The sequence below is a fragment of the Budorcas taxicolor genome, chromosome 5, assembly GCF_023091745.1.
Source record: "Budorcas taxicolor isolate Tak-1 chromosome 5, Takin1.1, whole genome shotgun sequence".
Taxonomy (NCBI): domain Eukaryota; kingdom Metazoa; phylum Chordata; class Mammalia; order Artiodactyla; family Bovidae; genus Budorcas; species Budorcas taxicolor.
Window position 1 is genome coordinate 122396025 of NC_068914.1, and position 25422 is coordinate 122421446.

The 25422-nt window shown below is 36.9% G+C and overlaps 2 protein-coding genes across 2 annotated transcripts in view; both read left to right on the plus strand.

Moving 5' to 3' along the window:
• CAPRIN2 (caprin family member 2) overlaps positions 1-25120 on the plus strand; it is a 40282-nt gene extending 15162 nt beyond the window's left edge. Inside the window, exons 6-18 of the mRNA XM_052641367.1 lie at positions 1968-2135; positions 3517-3560; positions 4449-5126; positions 7733-7855; positions 9037-9118; positions 11317-11372; positions 13604-13708; positions 14985-15131; positions 17831-17999; positions 19345-19527; positions 20219-20319; positions 23370-23433; positions 24552-25120. Of these exons, the coding sequence (XP_052497327.1) occupies positions 1968-2135; positions 3517-3560; positions 4449-5126; positions 7733-7855; positions 9037-9118; positions 11317-11372; positions 13604-13708; positions 14985-15131; positions 17831-17999; positions 19345-19527; positions 20219-20319; positions 23370-23433; positions 24552-25120 (2489 nt within the window). The remainder of the gene's footprint in view (positions 1-1967; positions 2136-3516; positions 3561-4448; positions 5127-7732; positions 7856-9036; positions 9119-11316; positions 11373-13603; positions 13709-14984; positions 15132-17830; positions 18000-19344; positions 19528-20218; positions 20320-23369; positions 23434-24551) is intronic.
• Positions 2352-2768, plus strand: LOC128048901 (40S ribosomal protein S15a-like). Its single transcript, XM_052641368.1, has one exon. The coding sequence runs from the start codon at positions 2376-2378 to the stop codon at positions 2766-2768; it is 393 nt and encodes a 130-aa protein (XP_052497328.1). The 5' UTR covers positions 2352-2375.
• Positions 25121-25422: the final 302 nt, after the last annotated feature.

The following is a 25422-nucleotide window of genomic DNA, read 5'->3' on the forward strand; positions in this document are numbered from 1 at the left end:
TATGTCTAGGAGTTTAGTATGATATCAAGGGCCAAAACTGCGTCAGTCCATCAGAACGTACGTGTCTGACAATACTGGATTCATTGGCAGAATGATAGCTTTGTTTTGTTCTGTTAGAAGCAGCTCTTGTTTAATTGTACTCACTAAAATGGAACCTATGGTGAGTTTTGAGGTGGCAATTCACTATGATTTGGGAACAGAGCTATATAGACTAGTGCTTGACTGTTCTGGGGTTCAGTTCTCTGTTGTGCATGGTAGTACCCATTCTGTTTAGGAAACCTAAATCCACACATTGTTAATATCGAAGCTTATTTACCAGACCTGCTTAAGAAAATAGGAATGGTTTGGCTCCATAGTCTTTGGAAACATTGTTGTCTACCGATCTGGAATTGATCTGGAGAGAGAGAGTCCTTTTGGCTTTGTAAGTAGGCTTTGACCAGATGACCAAGTACAAATGTCTGGACATGAAGTACATAATTTTGTGTACTAGTTTAGGATAATGAAAACTCACTGGAAGCTGGTAAACATTTTTGTTACTTCCTTTTTAAAAATATTTGAGTATGAATAACCATCTCAATTTCTTAAGTCCTTTCAAATTTAAATCACAGATATTTATTGCTTGGTTAGAATTCAAAGTGATACAAACACTTTGGAAACTAGTTTGTCAGTTTTTTTAATAAAATTGTGTATACTTACTATATCACCAAGCAGTTACACTTCTAGTACCCAAGAGAATTGAAAACATACATTCATTTAAGTACTTGTACATGAATGTTCATACCAGCTTATTCAGAACAGTCCCAAATTGAACCCAGTCCAGATGTATATCAGCTGATAATTAATAAACAAAATGTGATACATCCATACAGTGAAATCATTTCAGCAGTAAAAAAGGAATGAATTATTGATACTGTAGTAGCTTATGTGAATCTCAAAATAAATTATGCTAAATGAAAGAAGCCAGATAAAAAATGAGTGCATAATGTATGATTTTACTTAATGAAATTCTAGAAAAGACATAACGTGAATGATAGGTCAGTGGTTGTTAGGGAGTAGGGGGAAGAGATTGTTTATAAAAGGGAAATAAGGGAACTTTTTGAGTTGATTAAAATAGTCTATATTGTGGTTATGGAAGGAGTAACATGACTTACATACCTGCTAAAACTGTACACTTAAAATGTGAATTTTGTTTCTTGTAAATTTTACCTCAAAGTTGATTTTAAAAGAAAGGTAATCTGTGTCATAGTATTCCTCTGAAAAGAATAGTAGACCCCAATCAAGTTTGGGAACTCTGCTTTATTTGGGAATTATATTTTTAGTGGCTATCAGAAGTGAAGTAGACTTTAGATCTGTTTATGATCTTTAACGTTATTTTAAGGTTTTTCTTGATTATCAAATGGTGATGTGGTAGGAGTGAAATACAGCATAATTCAAGAGTAAAATCTTAATCATGGAATTTTGTACTGTAAACATTCTTTAGCGATTGTCCGAGATAGGTTTTTCTAAAGATTATGTTTGAGGAATTGTGTTATTTTACTTCTCCAAAGCCGTAGTTACTTGGGGAAGGTAGAGTAATTGCTTATTGTGATGTCGTGGGGGTGGATGGGAAAATTCTATTTTCTCCCAGCTCAGGGAATAAATATGTGCTTTTTATGACATACTAGAATCTTCAATTGGAATCTCTGATTTTTAGTCATTTTCCAAATGGTGGAAATGGAGGTCCAGAGAAACTTAAGTGACTTGCTGAAACTTTGGGATTCTGACTTTTAAAATTTATATTCATTCAGTATGAGGTAATGATGGACTGCATATTTGCTCTTTATAGTATGACCAGTTCTTTAAGTATCCCCAGTGTAGAATGTTATAATGACATACAACTAGGATAAAATTATAAGATTTCTATTTCAAATAATTTTCCGTGAACTATTCAGCTATGTGATAACTAACTCTCGGTCACTTTTTGTTAGACAAACACATGAAAGATCTACTCTCTAAATTGCTGAACTCAGGATATTTTGAAAGTATCCCAGTTCCAAAAAATGCCAAGGAAAAAGAGGTATCATTGGAGGAAGAAATGCTAATAAAATCGGAGAAGAAAAAACAATTATTGAAGACTGAATCTGTTAAAGAGTCAGGTTTGTTGTGATCTCTGAAATTCTTTATAGTGGTTGCATTTTTAACACTTAACCAAATGAATCAAATCATTGTAAAATGATTGCTTTGTTTTAATTTTATTTTCTGCATGCATAGAAATCTTTACTAGTCCCAAGATAAGCCTAGGTTTAGGAAACATCTCTAGGCTTTACTACCATGATTGGCAGAGTGAATCTCAATAGAAATTTTAGCTCTTTCTGCCATCTTTCCGTGCCACCGGAATGGTGTGCATGAATGCCCTGGCTGATGGTCTCAAGAGTATCAACAATGCCGAAAAGAGAGGCAAACGTCAGGTCCTTATCAGGCCGTGCTCCAAAGTTGTCATCAGGTTTCTAACAGTGATGATGAAGCATGGTTACATTGGCGAATTTGAAATCATTGATGATCATGGGGCTGGGAAAATTGTTGTGAACCTCACAGGCAGGCTAAGTAAGTGTGGAGTGATCAGCCCCAGATTTGATGTGCAACTCAAAGATCTAGAAAAATGGCAGAATAACCTGCTCCCATCCCGTCAGTTTGGTTTCGTTGTACTGACAACCTCAGCTGGCATCATGGACCATGAAGAAGCAAGACAAAAACATACAGGAGGGAAAATCCTTGGATTCTTTCTCTAGGGATGTAATACATACAAATAAAATGCCTCAGAGAGGGGGGAAAAAAAAGAAATTTTAGGTTATACTTTGTTATAAGAGAGTATACTGTTAAAATGAGGCATTTTAATGAATCTCTTCATTAAACTATTAGAATCATTCCATTTAAAACTGTTTAAATGTAAGTTATAGTAGAGTTCAATACTCTACTGTAGGCCAAGAATATAAATAATCTAAGGTTAACATACTGATCAAAGGAAAAAAATGCCAAAATCAGTTAAAGAAATATATTTTTCAAAATTCTACTTTTCTTGGAGAAGAAATACTTTAAGTAAGTAACACGTTTACTAATGATTGTAGAGGCTGGAAAGAATTATTACTTCTAAGGAGGTAGTCCAAGCAGCTTTATGTTAGCCACTAGCAAGATTCAAGTGTTTCTCATTTATACCCCATGACACCAGAGCTGTAAGTCTATCTTGAAAGAAGCTGGTGTTTGTGGGTAAGGGGAGATGGTCCTATTTTCAGTAAGAAATCAGTTTGTAACTGCACCTTGAATTCAGAGAACTGTCTTGCGTAAGGAGAGCAACTAGCCTCAGCCCACATGCTTTTGACCAACACCCAATTGTGAGAATTACTTCTTCCATAAATATACTTAATTGCACCATCCTTTTTCTATTACCCTTCTGAAATTTGTTTCTTAATTATAGTGTAATCAGTCTAAAAACTTAACAGTTTACCTGGTATTTATTTAATATTTCTTTTATTTTCTCAGAGTCTCTTATGGAACTGGCACAACCAGAGATACAACCACAAGAGGTAAGGTACTAAAAGGTAATTTTTCAGTCAACTTTAGGTTTTGAGACTTTTGAATAGTGTTGTGGTTAGAAACTGAGGCTGTGGATTTAGACTGCATAAGCTTGAATCCTGGCCTTGCAACTCACTAGCTTTTTAGTGACTTTGGGCGAGATACCTAGCTCAGCTGTGTCTGTTATTCTCCTGCATAAAATGGGGATAATGATAATGCCTGCCTTACATATTTATTGTGAGGTTTGAAGGAGTTCACTTAAATTCTAAGTTACTTACACTTTGGCCTGGGATACAAGTTACAAGTGTTAGCTGTTGCTGTTTTTGGCTGCTGTACTGGAATTTAAAGATGAGTAGGATTTTGCTCTTGCCAGAATTTACTCATATTGGTAACAGAAGAGGGTATTTGTTCTCTTTCTGAAGTGACATTTTAATTCATGGAGGCTGAACATAATGGAAGAAGCAGAATCACAATATGATTGATACATAATGGAAATAAAGAAAAGGCTGGTAATTCAGGGAACATAAGGCTTCAGTATAAAGAGAATAACTTTGTGTAGTTGAACTATCCTCTGCCTTAACATTTGAGGGAGTCAGGTGGTCCCAAAGGTGGCAGAGGCGGAATAACCTTGGTAGGAGAGCCTGAGCCAAGCAGACGTTGGCACCGCGATGTGCACTGCCCACCAGTCTAGGTGAGCCGCGTGTAGATCACTACTTTTGAAGTTTGTCTTTCTATTAATTGAGGGGAAAGGAATGGACTAAAAAGGAGGAGACTCTCTTCGAGTAGGTTAAGGACAGAAATTTCCTGTTAGCACAGTGGTTCAGACCAGTAGACATAGGAGTTTAGTACTGCCCCCAAGGTCTACAGACTGACTTGAACGCATTTTCCCTCTGGTTTAGTTTCTTAACAGACGCTACATGACAGAAGTAGATTATTCAAGTAAACAAGATGAAGAGCAATCTTGGGAAGCAGATTATGCTAGAAAACCAAATCTCCCCAAATGTTGGGATATGCTTACTGAACCAGATGGGCAGGAGAAGAAACAGGAAACCTTCAAGTCCTGGGAGTCTTCTGTAAAGCACCAGGAGGTTTCAAAGGCTGCGGTTTCCTTAGAACAGAGGAAACAAGAGATTCCAAAGCTCAGGTCCACTCTGCAGGAAGAGCAGAAGAAGCAGGACGTCTCCAAAACCAAACCAACTCCTGGCCAGTGGAAGCAGGAAGCTTCCAAATCCAAAGCAGGATACATTCAAGAGGAACAGAAGAAGCAGGAAACACTGAAGCCTTGGCCAGTTCAGCCGCAGAAAGAACAGGAGCCAAAGAAGCAAACGCCAAAGTCTTGGACACCATCTGTGCAGAGTGACCAGGACATCACCAAGTCATGGGCCTCTCCCACGTGTGAAGAACAGGATGCACGACATCCAGAGACTCCGAAATCCTGGGAAAACAACGTTGAGAGTCAGAAACACCCTTTAACACCACAATCACAGATTTCTCCAAAGTCCTGGGGAGTAGCTGCAGCAAGCCTCATACCAAATGACCAGCTCCTTCCCAGGAAGTTTAATACAGAACCCAAAGATGTGAGTTGATTTGTATCAGTCTGTTCCTGTCATTGTAGGCATAAATAGAGATTTGTGATAGTGATAATTTAAAATTTCGTTAGAAAAAAATCAGTAAAACCCATGTTAATATATAAAGTATTTCACTTAACCTTTTAATGCATAGTTTGTTTTCCTAGAAAATTAGAAGCAGACTTAGTCTGTCTTTTGTGCCTAACCTGAAATGAAATTTCTGCAATTAGAAATAATGTTTTAATGCTCAAGTTTTAATGACATGATATGGTATTAAAATATTGATAGTCAGAGAAGACTATAATGTGAAGTGAGATATGTAAATGCATATCAAAAGGTGGGAGACCTTTTTCTGATGCAAGTTACATTTTTCTGTATTCTCTTCCTTCTCTTTCACTGACTTATAATCATTCAATTAGCCTGTCCTCTTTGAATAAGGAACAAATGGACAGGAGAAGAAACAGGAATCTTTCATCTCCTGTTTCTGAAGATTAGTAGTTGGGGAGGGAGCTGGATTAGTTGTCTGTTTCTGTTTCAAAATAAAAAGTTTCTGCAGATGAAAAGTATAGGTGTTTACCATTCTATAATTAGGTTTTGAAGTATGAGATTTGGTTCAAATATGAAGCCTCATTCTGTTAATAATAAATAACCCATGCCAGTAATAGAAGGCTTATAATGAGTAATCCATAGATACAGTGCTAGTTAGTCTTGTCTTCTATTAGAAGTTATTTACCACTATTTCAGTGCAAACTTGTTGAAGACTTATTATCACCTTGTTTGCTAAGAAGTGTGAACTCACTACCCTCCCAGTGTTCTCCATGTCCATCTCATGTTCCTGAACTTCCATGCCAGTTTAGCCAGAAGTGAAAGTGTTAGTTTCTCAGTCGTGTCCGACTCCTTGCGACCCAATGGACTAGCCCACTAAGGCTCCTCTGTCCATGGCAAGAATGCTGGAGTGGATTGCAGTTTCCTTCTCCAGGGGATCTTCCTAATCCAGGGATCGAACCCAGATGTATTGAGGACCATATATCTTTGGTCCTTTAACAGTTTGAAGAATATTTTTCTATGTTGCATAGGGAACTGTACTCAATAGTTTTTAATAACCTATAAAGGAAAAGACTCTGAAAAAGAATGCACACACATACATATATATAAAACTGAATCACTGTGATGTACATCTGAAACTAACATGATATTGTATATCATAAATCAACTATACTTCAATTAAAAAGTGAGGGGGAAGAAAACATTTTGTTTAGGGAATTCAGATCATTGCATTTTATAAATTACACCTGCTGCAATTCTACCTTTTGGGAAGAGAATTTTAGAGTTACTTGTCTCCTTTTATTTTCCTTTCTTCCTCTTTAAGTGGTAATGTAATTTTAGCTTCATCCTGACCCTGCAAAAGATTGATAGCCTTATTTCATTAACCAGATATCATATGACAGTAATTTTAACATGATAGCTATCAATATTTTGGGAAATTTATAAATCAAATTTAATACTTCAATAAAGTTGCTCAAAAAACACAGTTAAAAATTCCAGTAGGTATAACAGTGCTGAGCCTTGACCATAGGAAATATTGATACCCTGCTGTTTGTTGAATAGTATTTAAAATCAAGAGTGTTTATTTGTAAATGTCAGAACTCATTTATTGTACCTTATGGCACAGACATCATCATATTGAAGTTATAGGGTCTCTCAGTGACTGCGGGGATGTGTGTCTGTATAAACACAGTATTTGCCTCTATCTGTATTGCAATCTCCACTGTCTTTAATATGACTAAGTACAGTCAAGGGCAAAAAAGAGTTCAAAGCCAAAAGACTAGATACATGAAATAAATCACCAAAGTTCATACTTTTCTCCTAAAAGAGCCTTTCATATATTTTCCTTAGGGTCTATTAACTATTATTTTAGGACGCTGTTGACGTAGCTTAGCTGTGTGATTTCTTAGTGAATTAGAAGGTGGAGAGGAGGAGCTGGTAGGGGTTGGTTTGCTGATACCTGTAAGAAATAACCATAAACATGAGGTCTGTTTCAGCAATCTTAAGAAATTTAGCTGGAGGGGGACCACATTCTAAACATTAGTAGCCCCGCCAAAGTATGCTTACTTTATAACAAAATATAACAGTGTATTTCCTAAACTCTAGGATATATGTGTATACATTTTTATACCTTAACGTTTCTGAAATCAGATATATATTAAAAATGGGATATATAATTAATGTGATAGTAACTTTTTTCCTTGGAAAAAGATCATTGAGGTGTTTTATATTATAGGCAGTGAGTGGCATCTTGTGGAGGACGTAAGGTAACCGATGTCCACAATGAAAGAACTTTATCACAGAAGTTCTGCTTTTATTGGCCTTCCTTTTAAAAAAGATGATGGTTAGCAACAGTTCCCATTAAAGTTGTACTGAAGGGGGAAACATTTAGACTTTGTTTAAATTACTTAGAAGAGGCATTTGTGTGGAAATTCTTTACCTGAGATAAACCTATAAGTGAACACTGCTGTGTGTTTTGATTACATTAAGATGCAGTGATAAGCTAAGTTTCCTGAATCAAGCTGTTGAATTTGAACTTCACTCTTACACATTATGGGTTTATCTTGTAGGTGCCTAAGCCTATGCATCAGCCTGTAGGTTCTTCCTCTACCCTTCCAAAGGATCCAGTATTGAGGAAAGAAAAACTGCAGGATCTGATGACCCAGATTCAAGGAACTTGTAACTTTATGCAAGTATGAGTCATTATTAAGTGAATCTTAAATGCTAGTTATGGGGCTACTAGCTTCTAGTCTGAAGCATTAAATGAAGTTGTTAAGAGCATATATTCTGGTGTTCAGAATGAGTACAAATCTCGGCTCTGCCACTTGCTCGCTCTGAGAGTTTAGGCATGTTACTTAACTTTCTGCCTCAGTTTCTTTTTTGAAAAAAAAATAATGAGGATAATAGTTCCTGTTCCTGTTTGTTGTGAGTAATGAAATGAATTAAACATGTAAGAAGCTTATAGTGCTCAAGTGATATTGCTGCTGTAGCTCATTTAGTAGTTTCTGCTCAGACTATGAGAACCTGTACTATGCTTGGTATTTGATAGATGCCATTGTGTGTAAATAATCATGACATTCATTGCCCTCAAAGAGTTTATATTTCATTTGTATAAGATGAGTTAAGTCAATAGTTAAATTGTGTTACACAAACACGTGCAGAATTTTAAAATATTGTGATATTATTGAGCTAGGAAGTAGGCAAATAGAGTTTTTTGTGTGTTAATAGTAAAAAGATCTTGCTTTGGAGTTAGACCTGCATTTAAATCTACTTCTGCCAATTACCAGTTATATAATCTGACAAACTCCCAACCTTCTACTTTTTTATTAAGTGAGAGAATTGCTTACTTCTTCAGATTATTTGATGATAAATAAAGGACCTAAAATGATCACTACAAGTGTGTAAGTTAAGTACTCAAAACGTTGGAAATATTTCCAGGATAACCAAGATAGGCACATGGAAGAAGAGAATGGCTTGTTGTCATGAAAGTATCTGAGAGCATGAGTTAGTTTAGTGGTTGAGATAAAATAATTAGAACTTCTCATTGGTTATAATAAAAATGAGGGCTCAGTCTATGCTAGGACTAATGTTTATGTTTAAACCTTCAAGTGAGGAGTTTTCCTAACTTGGCCTTAGAATTACTATTAGAATTTTAATACTTGATAGTCTTAAGGTTTGACAGTTACTTTAGATTTACGTTTAATTTCTTCTCCTAAAAGACTTAAGTTATTAACATCTTAAGATAGTTATTAGATAAATTCCTATAGCTAATAAGCAGAGGTTTATGACAACATCATAAATAATTTAATGGTAATCGGTTTACCAACCAACAGTGATCTTTGTTTCCACTCATTATTTAAAATCTTATCTTTAGGAATCTATTCTGGATTTTGACAAACCTTCAAGTGCAATTCCATCGTCACAGCCGCCTTCAGCTACTCCAGGTAGCCCAGTAGGTATGTCCTCATTCTTAAGACTTGTTACACCTACAGCTGTTTGTTCCAATTGTTTCTTTTATAAATAATTTTACTCTTGACTTGCTTGACTCTTTTCAACTCTGTACATCTAGTGTTGAGGCTTTTGCATCCTGTGAGTGAAATTATATCAGTGGTATTTAGTGCACTGCTTAACACTGATTAACACAGGACTGGAAAAGGTCAGTTTTCATTCCAATCCCAAAGAAAGGCAATGCCAAAGAATGCTCAAACTACCACACAATTGCAGTCATCTCACACGCTAGTAAGGTAATGGTCAAAATTCTCCAAGCCAGGTTTCAACAGTACGTGAACTGTGAACTTCCAGATGTTCAAGCTGGATTTAGAAAAGGCAGAGGAACCAGAGATCAAATTGCCAACATCCGTTGGATCATTGAAAAAGCAAGAGAGTTCCAGAAAAACATCTATTTCTGCTTTGTTGACTATGCCAAAGCCTTTGACTGTGTGGATCACCACAAACTGTGGAAAATTCTTAGAGATGGGCATACCAGACCACCTGACCTGCCTCTTGAGAATCTATATGCAGGTCAGGAAGCAACAGTTAGAACTGGACATGGAACAACAGACTGGTTCCAAATAGGGAAAGGAGTATGTCAAGGCTGTATATTGTCACCCTGCTTATTTAACTTCTATGCAGAGTACATCATGAGAAACGCTGGACTGGAAGAAGCACAAGCTGGAATCAAGACTGCCGGGAGAAATATCAGTAACCTCAGATATGCAGATGACACCACCCTTATGGCAGAAAGCGAAGAAGAGCTAAAGAGCCTCTTGATAAAAATGAAAGAGGAGAGTGAAAAAGTTGGCTTAAAGCTCAGCTTTCAGGAAACTTAGATCATGGCATCTGGTCCCATCACTTCATGGCAAATAGATGGGGAAACAGTGACAGACATTGTTTTTTTGGGCTCCACAATCGCAGATGGTGATTGCAGCCATGAAATTAAAAGACGCTTGCTCCTTGGAAGAAAAGTTATGACCAAGCAAGACAGCATATTAAAAAGCAGGTACATTACTTTGCCCACAAAGGTCTGTCTAGTCAAGGCAATGGTTTTTCCAGTAGTCATGTATGGATGTGAGAGTTGGACTATAACTGAGCACAGAAGAATTAATGCTTTTGAACTGTGGTGTTGGAAAAGACTCTTGAGAGTCCCTTGGACTTCAAGGAGATCCAACCAGTCCATCCTAAAAGAAATCAGTCCTGAATATTCATTGGAAGGACTGGTGTTGAAGCTGAAACTTCAGTACTTTGGCCACCTGATGTGAAGAACTGACTCATTGGAAAAGACCCTTTTGCTGGGAAAGATTGAAGGTGGGTGGAGAAGAGGACAACAGAGGATGAGATGGTTGGATGGCATCACCAACTTAATGGATATGAGTTTGAGTAAACTCTGGGAGTTGGTGATGAACAGGGAGGCCTGGCATGCTGTAGTCCATGGGGTTGCAAAGAGTCGGACACAACTGAGTGACTGAACTGAACTGACTGAACTGATTAACACTGCACCAACACTGGTTAATCTGAATCTGGTCTGACACTTAAGGCTTTTTATTCTGCATCAGTTTATCTTAGGAGTGGAATGACATAATCAAAGCCATAGTTCAGCTGTAGTAAGCAGTATACACCAACCAGAAGACTGGTGCGGTAATTCCTGGTTTGGATAAGGAGAAGGAAGAGAGAGTAATTAGTAAGTGATAGACATTAATAAGACTAAATCAAACTGAAACTATGTAATTGAAAAGTATGTTTAATTTACATGATCAAAGAGGAAAATGAAGAGACAGATGACCCCCGCAAGGACTTATTTTGAAACTTGTAATTTAAAGTATATCAGCTAATTATTGCTCATGATAGCTCAGATTTTATCTTCCAGATTACAGTCGCTGGTTTTTAAAAAGTCACAGTTCTTTTCTTTTGGAAGACTTGAAATGCTGCTTTTGTCCATTTAACCATGAAACATTATTAAATATCACAGATGGAAACTAGGATGCTTTTTCTCTATAATCCTCTCTGACTTTTTAAAGCTCTAATAGAAAGGACTTGAGACCCAGTTCTTCTAGATACTGCTTGGTTTTATAAAATATAAACTTTAGTTTCCATCCAGTTGGTATGCATAAACTTTTCTCTTCCCTCAGTAGTTTACTGTTGATTTCACTCTCTACAGCATCTACAGAACAGAATCTATCCAATCAAAGTGATTTTCTTCAAGAGCCATTACAGGTAACTTCTCCAGATTCATCTTTCATTTACTCTTTTAGGAGAAACTCTTGCGTTGGTATGAATGGTCAGACTCACTGATTCTAATATTCCTAACTAAATTATTGAAAATGTTTTAAGGATATCTAGTTTTTTAGATCAAGTAAAACTGGTCCTCAAAAAATTCCCTAATGAACATGGGCAAGTCATCTGTTAAAACAAAAAGGAAATTTTAGTGAGGAAAGAGCAAGCCTGAAGAATTCAGAGGTACTCTGGGAATCTTACTTTGCTGTTTAAGCTACCTAAGTCACTTAGTATATTGGCGTAGTAAAGAGTCTAAAGAAAGAAACGAATTCTTCTTATTTCATGGTTAGTCCCTCACCCCATTCCCTGCTTTAGCTAAAGAATTCCACGTTATCTGTTCTAGCTATCAGATTCTGTATGAGGCTTTCAGTCAACAAGTTAAGATTATTTTTGGATAAACCAGTAGTCTAGTCTAATTGTTCTCACAGGCATGCCTCTGGGGTGGCTGCATCAGAATCATTTGGTCACTTTAATAAAAATACATAGAGTTGACCCTTGAACAATATGAGTTTGACCTGCTCAGGTCCTCTTATATGTGTTTTTTTTCTCCCACTAAATCCATACAGTACTACATATCCGAGGTTGGTTTAATCTGAAGGTGTGGGACCACAGGTACGGAGGGTCAACTGTAGGGTCTGAGCATCTCTGAATTTTGGTAGCACAGCGAGTCCTGGAGCCAGTCCCTGTGGAGACTGAGAGAGGACTATATTGTTAGTTACCACCTTAGACCTGTATGTTTGGCATTTCCAGGGGTGTTGTCTATTCACCCATGTTTTTAGTCTGCTCCTTGGGTGAATCTGCATGTTGATTTTTTGGAATCACTGGCCTCCATCATCATGCTTACTCAGAAATACTTAAACTCTAGCTGGTCTACTTAAGGAGCAATCACTTGGAAGCAAAAACTGCCATAACTTCTCAATAAATACTAATGTAAAGAATGCTTATCTTTTTTGTTAACCTCTTAACTAAAATTCAGAGTCTCTTAAAGCTTAACTATCAGGTGTGCCAAATTGCCTTAACTTAGTATCTGTGAATTTTTTGGCAGTTGACTTAGTTCTGTTCCCACAACAGCCAATAGCATTTATTTTGGGTGGTTGTCTCATTGTTTTAAAGAGGAGGCCAGAAGCAAGGCCTAGGTTTAAAATACTCCTGTTTTACAATAGTTTGGTCAGATCTAAATTATACCTATTTAAATATATAAAATGCTCTAAAGGATTAAAAATTTTTTTTCATAAGCCCTTTTCCATGAGATTTTTTAAACCTGGTCCCCATCTTCTTCCCAAGAAGCAGCATATCATGATGAACTCTTGGAGAAGATGACTGAAACGTAACTGCTCGTTAGCATTGGGTAACCCATTTATTACTTGGGCTTCTGAGAACTGAACTGAAGCATTTAGATAAAAGGAGTGGATTCACTGACACTTCAGACCTTGTGATTGCTAGAATTTTATGGATTTCTGTTATATTCCAATACCTGTTATGCCATAGAATTCCTTCCTAGCTGCTTTCATAGTTTTTTTTAGTCAGTTACAGTTGTCAGACTAGTTCAGTTCCTATATGCCTTCTCCCAATTTTTATTTTATACATATTAGCTTTAATTTTTGTTAGGATATTGGTGCCATTGTGATTTATGTATTTTATTTATACTTCTTCCTACTCCTTTAAGACACTGAGAGCACTTAGAGTAAAAGGTAGTTGTCATGATTCTAGCAGACCCGTGCTTGGAGCGTTAATGTACCCTGGGCTCATTGCCCAGGGAGCTTGCTGTTGAGTGCCTGATGGAAAATCTGGCCCCAGATTTCCATGGCCAAGAATCTTGATAAATGAGGATGGGATTAGATGTGTAGCTTTGGTGACTAGGCCTGGAAAGGCAGTGTAGCTAGCTGCTTGGATTTGAATCTCAGCTCTACCCCTTAATTTTAGAGTGATCTTGGGTAAATTATTTAACTTTCTTTGCTTCTGCCTGATTATGAATAAAATGGGAATAGTTGTACCTATTGCTCAGGGTTATTGTTAGGAGTAAATATATTAATATGTATTAAAGTGTTAAGCATAGCAATTGGCACTGCCGAGTGTTCAGTGAGAGTAATGTGTTGCGAAGGTCAGGGCCCACGTAATATAAAGTGAACAAATTGTGCCTTTTACAATGTTTTATATCTTCCTGTGTCTAGGCTGCTTCTTCTCCAGTTACTTGTAGCTCAAATGCTTGCTTGGTTACTACTGATCAGGCTTCTTCGGGATCTGAAACAGAGTTTATGACCTCAGAGACTCCTGAGGTAATAAGAGACCAATTGTCTTAATTTCATTTCTGACTTAAAGAATAGTAGAACCAGCTTAACATGTGAATTACAGGCATGATCAACTTAATGACTGAACATTTATACTTTAATAATGTTTGCTTTCTATTGATGTTGTAGTCCTGGAACTTATACAGGTAACTTTAACTTTATTGTGACTTTACCATATAAATAGACTTAATAGTGTATTAAATAGACTGAAAAGGCAAGTGTATTGGCTTTTCAGATACAATAAATTATATCCGAAATGCTAATGTCAAAAGGATGAAAATTTCTAGGTAGGGGTAGGATTAACAATAAGTTCAAGTTTCTCATTATATTTATATTGAAGGACTCCTTAGGAGAGAAATCTTTTATACATATAACTGAAGATTCAATAACTTTATAGTGTTAATATTAGCACTGACTCAGTCAGAAGGAATTCCAGTCTCTTTTTGGCTAATTTTGTCAAAGCATTTTGACAGTATTATGTGTGTGCTTTTGATAGTTTTTACTATATTTGAGCAAATCCTTGAGATAGATATAGCATGATAGGTAGATTTTTAAAATTAGCAACTCAGATTTTATTATTATTTCTTGGTTAACTATTATATAAGAATATGTATTCATTATATAAGAAAATAGTTTTTATGATGTTGATTTGGTCTAAATTTAAATTAAGTGTTTGCCACCTAATGAGTCACACCTGTCTGCTTCATTACCTCATTGGGATTGTTTTTTTCCTATCTTTTAAGTATTTGGCTTTATTATCTGTTGTATCAAGGAGTTGCTAATTCCCTTAGTTAAGAGTTATTTATATTAGCTCAGGTTTGGTTTTCTTTTTAAAGGCAGCTGACTAAGGAATCCACTAGTAAGACTTTGAAACCGAAAAAAGTTCACATTGACTAAGCAACTCACCCAGGGTTTTTCTTAAGCCTAATTCTTCTGTATAAGTTTGGAATAATATTAGATTCTGAACTAGAAAATATTACAGGGTTTGAAAGGGACTAGGTCCTCATAAAAAGTTCAACCCCTCATCTCTTAGATTGATTAATAGTAAGATTCTCACTTAGTCAGCAAGCTGTGCAAAGCAAATACTAGTGTGCATGCTCAGCAATTGAGATTTGAAATTGTAAGCAGAAGCTGTTCTTTTGCATTCCTATGCCCAAATGTCATCCTATAGGACTTGCTGACTTATGCCATCCTGGGGTTTAGTGTAAGTTAACTGCTTGTTGTATGGCAGGTGATTGGCTGATACTGCATTTCTCCTCCCTAGGCAGCAGTTTCCCCAAGCAAGCAACCGTCTTCACTAGCTTCTCCAAATCCTCCCATGTCAAAGGGCTCTGAACAGGGCTTCCAGTCACCTCCAGCAAGTAGTAGTTCAGTAACCATTAACACAGCACCCTTTCAAGCCATGCAGACAGTGAGTATAAAACATGAATGATGATTGCAGTTCATTATTCCATTTAAAAAGCTACTGTTTCTTTAATATTGGGTACTATGTGAAAAAGTTTGCCTTTTCTATTACTCTTACTTGGACTGATAGAATTTGAGTTTGTTCAATGGAAATATTGTTTGTGGAGGGAAGAGTGTTAAATTCAAAGCCTCAATAATTTTGAATGAATATTTTGTCAGGGCATTTACCCTTCTGAAAATTAGTGATAGGCAAAGCTGAGGAGACCCATATTAAAGAAATGAAATGTAAGTGGGAAACATAATTTTCTATGAATAGCTTAATAATACTAACAATTACTAATATCACAGTTCTGGTATTCCACGGCATCAATACCCTGAAATATAGGACACATACTTGTGTGTTCTATTACTGTTGGAACTTTCATTTGATTTCATCTTCATTCATCTCATGCTGGGTTTTGGAGAATTGTTCAAGATTTGTATGGTATTTTGAATTACAGTCTACTTCCCTGGTGGCTCAGATGGTAAAGCGTCTGTCTACAATGCGGGAGACCTGGGTTCGATCCCTGGGTCAGGAAGATTCCCTGGAGAAGGAAATGGCACCCCACTCCAGTACTCTTGCCTAGAAAATCCCATGGACGGAGGAGCCTGGTGCAGGCTACTGTCCATGGGGTTGCGAAGAGTCAGACATAACTGAGCGACTTCACTTTCTTTCTTTCTACAAGTTGTAGTTAAAACTTTTTAAGATTATATTACAACTAAGTTTGTATATTTATTCTCTAAACCTAGAATAAATATAAAGCTTTTCTTTAGAAGAACGCAACGTCTTAGCCAATAAATACTCTTCCTGATGATGCTTAATGTCCCACTTCACGTCCTTTTGAGTGACAGTAGTGAGATGAGGCCAGTGGAATGGCAGTGGGAAGCAGACACAAGGCAGGGAGATGGGCTGGTGAATTCAGACACATTAATTCACTAATCTTATTACCCCTTGCTTGGCCACCTAGAAAAAGCTCAGTATCCTTGCTTTCCCTCTATGCCTGTCAATCCATCCTACACAGTATTGTTATTTTTAGTAAAAAAACAAAAATCAAGCTACATCGGTTTTATTAAGTTTTTCTTATTCCTAATTAAAAGCAAATATTGGTCCATTATTAAATAAAATTGAATGTCTTTACCTGACAGTAACTTTTGAAGCCTGGTATAACTTGCCAGACTAGTCCCCTGGACTTGCCCTGTACATTCTTATCACAAATACCTCTTTTGCTCATGCTGGTCTGTCTGCTCTACCTGTTTGGTTCCTATTCAGTAGTACAAACTGGTTCTTATTTGTTCATTTACTCACTTATTCAACAAACAGGTAGTTCAAAGCCAGGCACTGTTCAACAATGCCTGGGTTGTAACAATGGAGAATAGATGGGTCTTTGTGCTTAAGAAACTTATACTTTATTATGGAAGTGGGAGGGCTAGAGAGAAAAATACTCATATATATATATATATAAAATATCATATGTGTATTGGGGAAAAATGGAGCAGGATAAGGGGGCTCGAGAGTAACAAAAGTGCTTTATTATACTCAGTGACCAGAGTCTGGTCAAATCATTGTCCTGCCACGTGGTAGAAATTCAGTACTGAATTTGCAGGTTTTTTCATTCATCCTTGGTTTCTGAAAAAGTACCCTCTTGCCCTATGAAGTTTTTATTCTCAATAAGCAGCATTATGATAATGTAATATCAGGAGAGTTAGTTTTTGTACTTCATTTAGCTTCTGTCAGAAATCAAATAGGAATTTTTTTTTACTATGTTAAAATGTGCATAAAATTTACTGTTTTAACCATTTTAAAATGTATGATTCAGTGGCATTAAGTACATCCACAGTGTTGTACAGCCATCACCACTGTTTTTTCCAGAACTTTTTCATTATCCCCTTCTTCTCCCTGGTAACTTGTATTCTACTTTGTCTCTATGAGTTGCCTATTCTTAGGTACCTCATATAAGTGGACTCATGATATTTGTCCTTTTTCTACATGGCTTATTTCAGTTAGCATAGTATTTTCAAGGTTCATCCATCCCTGTTGTAGCATGGATCAGAATTTCATTCTTTTTTATGGTGAAATAACATTCCATTGTATGCATGTATCACATTCTGTTTACCCTTCATCTGCTGATGGACACTTGGCTATTTCCACCTTTTAGCGCTTATGAATAATACTGTGCACATAGGTGTACACATCTCTCTTTGAATCTCTGCTTTCAGTTCTTCGGGTGTATGCCTACAAATGGAATTAGCGGATCATACGTTAATTGTACATTTAGCTCTTTGAAGAACCACCATACTGTTCTCTACAGTTGGCTGTACCACTTGACGTTCCCATCAGCATTGCATGAGGATTGTAATTTTACCCCACCCTCAGTTATACTTAGATTTTCTGTTTTTTTGTTTTGTTTGTGTTTAAGTAATCGTTGTCCTAATGGGTATGAAGTGGTATCTCATTGTGGTTTTGATTTATTGTTTTGTCTAGTGGCTAATGATGTTGGGCATCTTTTCATGTGCTTATTGGCCATTTATTGTCTGTGAAGAAATGTCTGTTCAAGTCCTTCACCCATCAGACAGAAGTTTTTGAATGTTGCAGAGTTTTGCCGAATGTCATCCCTCATTATTTTCTATGAAACTTTGCAAATGACTCAGTGTACTCTGTCTTTTAAGGTATTTAATGTTAATGCACCTCTGCCTCCACGGAAAGAACAAGAAATAAAAGAATCCCCTTATTCACCTGGCTACAATCAAAGTTTTACTACAGCAAGTACACAAACACCACCCCAGTGCCAACTGCCAGCTATACACGTAGAACAAACTGTCCTTTCTCAAGAGACTGGTAAGATCTTTGTGTATATTTTGAAGACTTAGATGAGAGCTAATTAAATGGAAAGCAAGTCTGTAGTGACATTTGAGAGGTTCTTTCCTGACTAGTAAGCATTATCTTTTCTCCTGTTCAAGTGCTGAGAAATGCTTAATGCCTTTTCCTCTCTTTGGTTAAGTTCACCTGTTAGTTTTAACGTTTGTAGAGGTAGAACTTAGATGGCTGATGTGACCCTGGAGTAGGCTTTTTTAAAATCTGATTGCTTTGATTACCATCAGCAGTGGTAGAGGTGCATAAGACACTATCCAGCTGCTTTTATGAAGGCTTTGAAATCATTGTTAACTCTGTGTTATCACAGATAGATGGCTGTCTGACCATTTCTCTTTTCTTCTCTCTTGAAATAGAGCATTGATTAATGTGAAGATATATATTTAACTTATTATGCTTATTCCACTCTTTGCTTAGAGATGGGAGGCCCTTTTGGTCTTTCATGCTATTATAATAGGTACATGAAAGAGGAGGCAACTATGTAGTCATTTCCCAATCATAAGAAGCATTTGTAGATTTTTAATGTTGGTGTTTCAGACCCCTGTTGGGTTTTCTAAAACTTAAGCCTGAGCAAACAAATTGAGCATTCTCAATTCTTAATTGCAAGAGGTGGTGAATGTAAATCCCTGGACCTAGCCACAGATGACCTCCTGTTCTCACCTGTGCTGTGAAAACATAGGACGGGCGATGTACATAAAGGATATTGTTTGTTACATGCCTTTTCAATTAAAGTATTAATAAAAGTTCACTTTCTTATTCTCCATGAGGTGAAATATTTAGCCTTTCTTTTTCCTTTGTGGTAAAAATATACATAACATAAAATTCATCATTTTAAACATTTTTTAAGTGTATAGGTTTTATGGCATTAAACAATCCAAGTTGTTGTGTGGCCAACACCACCATTCATTTCTAGAAATTTTTCATCTTCTCTATTTAACACTAACGCCCCATTTCCCTTTCCTTCCAGCCTCTGGCAGCCAGCATTCTACTCTATGAATTTGCTCTAAGTACTTATCTTATATAAATGGAATCATACAGTATCTGTTCTTTTGTAACTGACCTATTCCATTTACCATAATGTCTTCAAGATTTATCCATGTTATAGAGTGTGTCAGAATTTTCTTTCTAGGGCTGAATAATATTTTATAACTTAAACATCTCTATATATACACATGAATATCTATGGCACCTATTTTTTTTTTAGAAGGGAGAAAGTTGTATTAAAGGTTTGCTCTACACTGACTTCTAAGTATAAAGAATATTAAATTTTTATTACCGTTTAACTCTTGGACTCTAAAACTGTTTCCTTAAGCAGCAAGTTTTCCCGATGGAACTATTCAAGTAAGCAATGGTAGCCTTGCCTTTTACCCAGCACAGACGAATGTATTTCCCAGACCCTCTCAACCATTTGTCAATAGCCGGGGATCTGTTAGAGGATGTACTCGTGGTGGGAGATTACTAACCAATTCGTATCGGTCCCCTGGTGGTTATAAAGGTATGCTCTGAATATATTTCCTTGACTCAAGCTGTTTTTACTTGACCTTGTTCCTATTTGTTATTTCTGTTTATAATGTAGTAGAGAATTCCCTATTTCTGCAAAATAGAGTATTTCTAATATATCTTTTGTCTATAACAGAGGAACTTTTTGTATGAAAAACTGATCCTGTGACTTAACTGAAGTAAAAGGTTGAACATTTTGTTTTTTCCAGGAATTAATTTTGGTTTTCATATTTGAATAATTTCTTTCTTTTGCTAATTGACCTGGCTGGCTCAAAACATGTTACAGTTAAGACAATACCCATTTCTTAGTTTTTTTGTCAGAGTATACCACAGATGAGAGTATAATAGTGATACTCTTTTAAGTTAGATATGGTTCCAAGTATTCTAGTCACTGCATGATACTGGCAAAAGTATGCTAGACCAAGGCTTTAACCACCATCCTTTCCCAACCCCATCTGTATCCGAGCAATAGTAAAATTCTACAGTTGGCTTATTTGAAGTCTGTGATATTTTTATAAATGTGTGTTTTATTGTGGAAATAATATTAAAGAGTTTGCTTAAAGAAGGCATAAATCTAGTGATGGCTTTATAAGATCAGTTTAACTTTTTAAGTGGTATAGAACAGACTATTTAAAAGTTTAGTGTAATTTTGCCCATAATTCTAATGTAAGTTGTTTATTTACTAGGTTTTGATACTTATAGAGGACCTCCTTCAATTTCCAATGGAAATTATAGCCAGCTACAGTTCCAAGCTAGAGAGTATCCTGGAACACCTTATTCCCAAAGGGTAAGAATAATTGTCATAATTGAACAATTGATGTGAAGTACAGTTGATGTGAAGCTAGTGATTAACCTATAGCAGAGTCATAATTTGTTTTGTAATGGCACTTTTATTACTATGGAGAGTTGAGTTGGGAGCTTTTCTAATGACCCAAGTAGGATACATGACAATTGCCTGTTACATGAAACTTTAGGAGGTCTTAAGTGTGTTAGTTGCTCAGTCGTGTCTGACTCTTTGCGACCCCATGGATTATAGCCTGCCAGGCTCCTCCATCCATGGGATTCTCCAGGCAAGATCTCTACTATCCAAGAGTGGATAGTTATTTCTTCCTCGAGGGGATCTTCCCGATTCAGGAATTGAACCTGGGCCTTCTCCATTGTAGGCAGATTGTTTACTGTGTGAGCCACCAGGGAAGCCCAGGACGTGTTAAGGACTTGATTAAATTTGCATTAACTCATTTACTTCACCACTCTATAAGGAACACTGGAGTTCAGAAACAAGTAACTTGTATAAGGTCATTCAGCAAGTAAATGGTAGAAATTATATGCAAGTTTAACTCCATAGCCCATGAAAGTGAAAGTGAAGTCGCTCAGTCGTGTCCAACTCTTTGCGACTCCATGAATCGCAGCATCCCAGGCCTCCCTGTCCATCACCAACTCCCGGAGTTCACTCAGACTCACGTCCATTGAGTCAGTGATGCCATCCAGCCATCTCATCCTCTGTCATCCCCTTCTCCTCCTGCCCCCAATCCTTCCCAGCATCAGAGTCTTTTCCAATGAGTCGACTCTTCGCATGAGGTGGCCAAAGTACTGGGGTTTCAGCTTTAGCATTATTCCTTCCAAAGAAATCCCAGGGCTGATCTTCTTCAGAATGGACTGGTTGGATCTCCTTGCAGTCCAGGGGACTCTCAAGAGTCTTCTCCAACACTGCAGTTCAAAAGCATCAATTCTTTGGCGCTCAGCCTTCTTCACAGTCCAACTCTCACATCCATACATGACCACAGGAAAAACCACAGCCTTAACTAGATGGACCTTAGTCAGCAAAGTAATGTCTCTGCTTTTGAATATGCTATCTAGGTTGGTCATAACTTTTCTTCCAAGGAGTAAGTGTCTTTTAATTTCATGGCTGCAGTCACCATCTGCAGTGATTTTGGAGCCCCAGAAAATAAAGTCTGACACTGTTTCCACTGTTTCCCCATCTATTTCCCATGAAGTGATGGGACCGGATGCCATGATCTTCGTTTTCTGAATGTTGAGCTTTAAGCCAATTTTTTCACTCTCTTCTTTCACTTCATCAAGAGGCTTTTTAGTTCCTCTTTACTTTCTGCCATAAGGGTGGTGTCATCTGCATATCTGAGGTTATTGATATTTCTCCCGGCAGTGTTGATTCCAGCTTGTGTTTCTTCCAGTCCAGCGTTTCTCATGATGTACCCTGCATAGAAGTTAAATAAGCAGGGTGACAATATTCAGCCTTGATGTACTCCTTTTCAAGTATAGGAAAGTCCTTTTTATTAAAAGTTTAATTTTTTGGTTAATTCTTTATTTGAATAGTTCAGATATTCTTTACTGTATGTGGTAAAAGATTGATAGGAAGATGTTAGACTTTCCACTTTAACAGTCCTTGGAAACTCCCTGTCTCTGAGCATATCTGGATATGAATTTATACTACATTAGCATTTTAAGGTTTGAAGCTTTACAAGCCTTCTGTTATATACGTGGTATTTTACTGAGTTCTGTTGTTAATATACAAAGGATCTCTACTTGAAGCGCTTACAGTTGCATGAGGTAAGATAGATGTCTGTACAGAGGCAATGTTGAAGAACACACTTGGAGAACACACCACGTCACCTGAATGACTTGGGTTTGACCCTGGATCTCAACAACTCCCCTGGTTGTGTGACCTTTGACATGTTATATAAACTTTTTGAGCTCTAGTTCCTTATCTTTTTTTTCTTTAAGTCACTCAGTCATGTCCGACTCTTTGCGACCCCATGGACTGTAGCCTACCAGGCTTCTCTGTCCGTGGGATTTTCCAGGCAAGAGTACTGGAGTGGGTTGCCATTTCCTTCTCCATAGTTCCTTATCTTTTAGATGGAGACTCATCAGTTTGAGTTACTTATATCTGAAGTGTTGCGGATTACTCTGAGAGAGTCTGAGGATTAAATGAAGTGATAGACAAAAGTGCTTTGTATGAAAATGCCAGGCATGTATCAAGGATTCAAATACCAACTGTTATTACTTGATTGTCAATACTGTGTGTGAAGAGAATATGTTGACTAAAACAAACTTCAGTATTAGCACATCTGTTCTCAGTACCAATATTCTAGTATTTTTTGGTGCTGTTTTCAGTTTCTTATTGAGGAAACATAAGATATCAATGATAGTAGTGTTCTTGGGAAGAGGATGAGGAGTTTGGGGTAGGAGTATTATTATTTTTATTATGTATTTTCTTGTCCTATTGAAGCTTTTTATTACATGTTAATAATTAATGACACTGCTAACTATTCTTTTCATGACTTGTACGGGGGCTTTTACCATACTTGGGAGTCAGTTTGAAATGTTGTCTTTTGGACATTTTTTGGTAAGGATTCCAAGAAATAATATGTTCATGTGTTATAATTCTTACCAATTTCCTTGTCAAAACCCTTAACACAGTTAATAGTTGTCATCACCCTTTGGTTTATAAATAGAGAGGCTGGATTAGTCTGTATTTTTGCTTTATTATGTCCTTTTGTATTGAGATGAAGCACAGAGGACCAGGCCATATTTCTGAATTTCCCTCATAACCTAGCACTGTGTCTTTTATGCAGTGTTATCTAAATACTTTCTTGTTTTTGCAAGTGTTAACATATCTAACCTGTCAGGTTAATTAACAGATGAAGATATATGTTACTGTGACCCTTGTTTTGTTTTTCTTGTTGTCATCTGAGCCCCTTTGGTTGGTTGTTGTTGAAGTCCAGCTCAAAGGCTCAGAGGCCTTAGTCTTACAGATTTATTTGCTAGTAATAACTATTTTGCATTTTTTGTGCTGAGGTAAATATTATGTGTTCATTTTAGGATAATTTCCAGCAGTGTTACAAGCGAGGAGGGACATCTGGTGGTCCTCGGGCAAATTCGAGAGGTAAGGATAATTAACTGAGGAATTTATTTACCCAAAACGTACCTCTAGATCTTTCTTTATTCTCTGTCAAGTTCTCCCCAAAGTATGTTGTTTTCAGCATTCGTCTTTTGAGGTTTTGGGTTTGCTTAAATGCAGTACTGAAGACCAAGGGAGATAGGCTGTGGAGATCATTTGTCACTTTTAAGTGTATGTGGGTGCTGTGTATGTTATAAACTTGCTTGACACCAGAGCATAATTTAACCTTAGGTGCATATTCACTATACCAACTTGGTATAGTTTTGGGTGATGTTTCAGGATGGTGGTTGTGGAATAATGGGCACTCCTAGATACTCTAGTGCCCCTTAGTACATTGATAGATTGGAATAAACAATGATTAAGACACCATGACTTGAACAAAAGCAAGATATTTTAATACTTCTTAAAATGTGAAGGTACAATTAAAAGATTCAGTGTAACTGAGAAAATCAAGAATGAAGATTAACTTTGTCACAAGAAAAAAGAAGCTTTTTCTTTTAAGAAAGTAGCCACTATTCACATTATCTTTGCCTTCCATCTGAGCAGTGTTTTTGTATACTACTGAAAACATTAAAATTTTATGAAATCACATTAACTTAGAAATAAAGAATAAGCATTTATTATGAAACTTAGTACCATAACAAAATGTTTGAATGTCTAGTTCCAAAAGTTGCTTCTTTTATGTAATCTCAGTTTTCTTGAGTCCTTCTCTGTTAGATAACTTGGAATCACTGAGGAATTAATAACTCAGAAATATGGGCAAAAGATAAAGAACAGAGTGTTCATTCACATCTGGGTTTTACACTTTGTCAGCTGTAACTAGTGTTAAGTTATCTAACCTTTTGGGGGCCTCATTTTCTTAATATTAAAAAGTAAAGCTACTGGACAAAATCATCTAGGTCCTTTCTGGCTTTAGAGTAGTAGTATACAAACCTATTGTCAGAGAAATCTAGAAAAGTATACTGTAGCTCTACTTTATTGCTTTTTAAAAAACTTACTATAAAATGCATTTTTATCTGTGTTTCAGTAGCCGACTAATGTTAAATATTGTGTTCAAAGCTAACTGCTTCATTATGAGAAACTCACTGTTGCTAATAAAACAGCAGGGTGGAGTGATTCTTCTCAGGTGAGCAGCCCAGAAAGAGACAACGAAACCTTTAACAGTGGTGACTCTGGACAAGGAGACTCCCGTAGCATGACCCCTGTGGATGTGCCAGTGACAAACCCAGCAGCCACCATACTGCCAGTACACGTGTACCCCCTGCCTCAGCAGATGCGCGTTGCCTTCTCCGCAGCCAGAACCTCTAATCTCGCCCCTGGGACTTTAGACCAACCTATTGTGTTTGACCTTCTTCTGAACAACTTGGGAGAAACTTTTGATCTTCAGCTTGGTAGATTTAATTGTCCAGTGAATGGCACTTATGTTTTCATTTTTCATATGCTAAAGCTGGCAGTGAATGTGCCACTGTATGTCAACCTTATGAAGAATGAAGAGGTCTTGGTATCTGCCTACGCCAATGATGGTGCTCCAGACCACGAAACTGCTAGCAATCACGCAATTCTTCAGCTCTTCCAGGGAGACCAGATATGGTTACGTTTGCACAGAGGAGCAATTTATGGAAGTAGCTGGAAATATTCTACATTTTCAGGCTATCTGCTTTACCAAGATTGAAAGTCAGTACAGAATCGACAGTGAAAGGATATGGTGTTCTAATTAGTGGGAATAAGGAAAAGTAGTTCTTGCCCTTTTGACTGATTGGTTAAGGAAAATGTTTTCATTCCTAGAAGGAGGAGGAGGTCCTTACTTTTTGTTTTCCTCCTCGTGGTGAAAAATTTCAAGCTGAATGACAATTAGCACTAATCTGGCACTTTATAAATTGTGATGTAGCCTCGCTAGTCAAGCTGTGAATGTATATTGTTTGCACTTAATCCTTAACTGTATTAATGTTCAGCTTACTAAACTAACTGCCTCAC

Coding starts and splice junctions, on each gene's coding strand:
- LOC128048901 (XM_052641368.1), top strand. CDS start 2,376: ATGGTGTGCATGAATGCCCTGGCTGATGGTCTCAAGAGTATCAACAAT.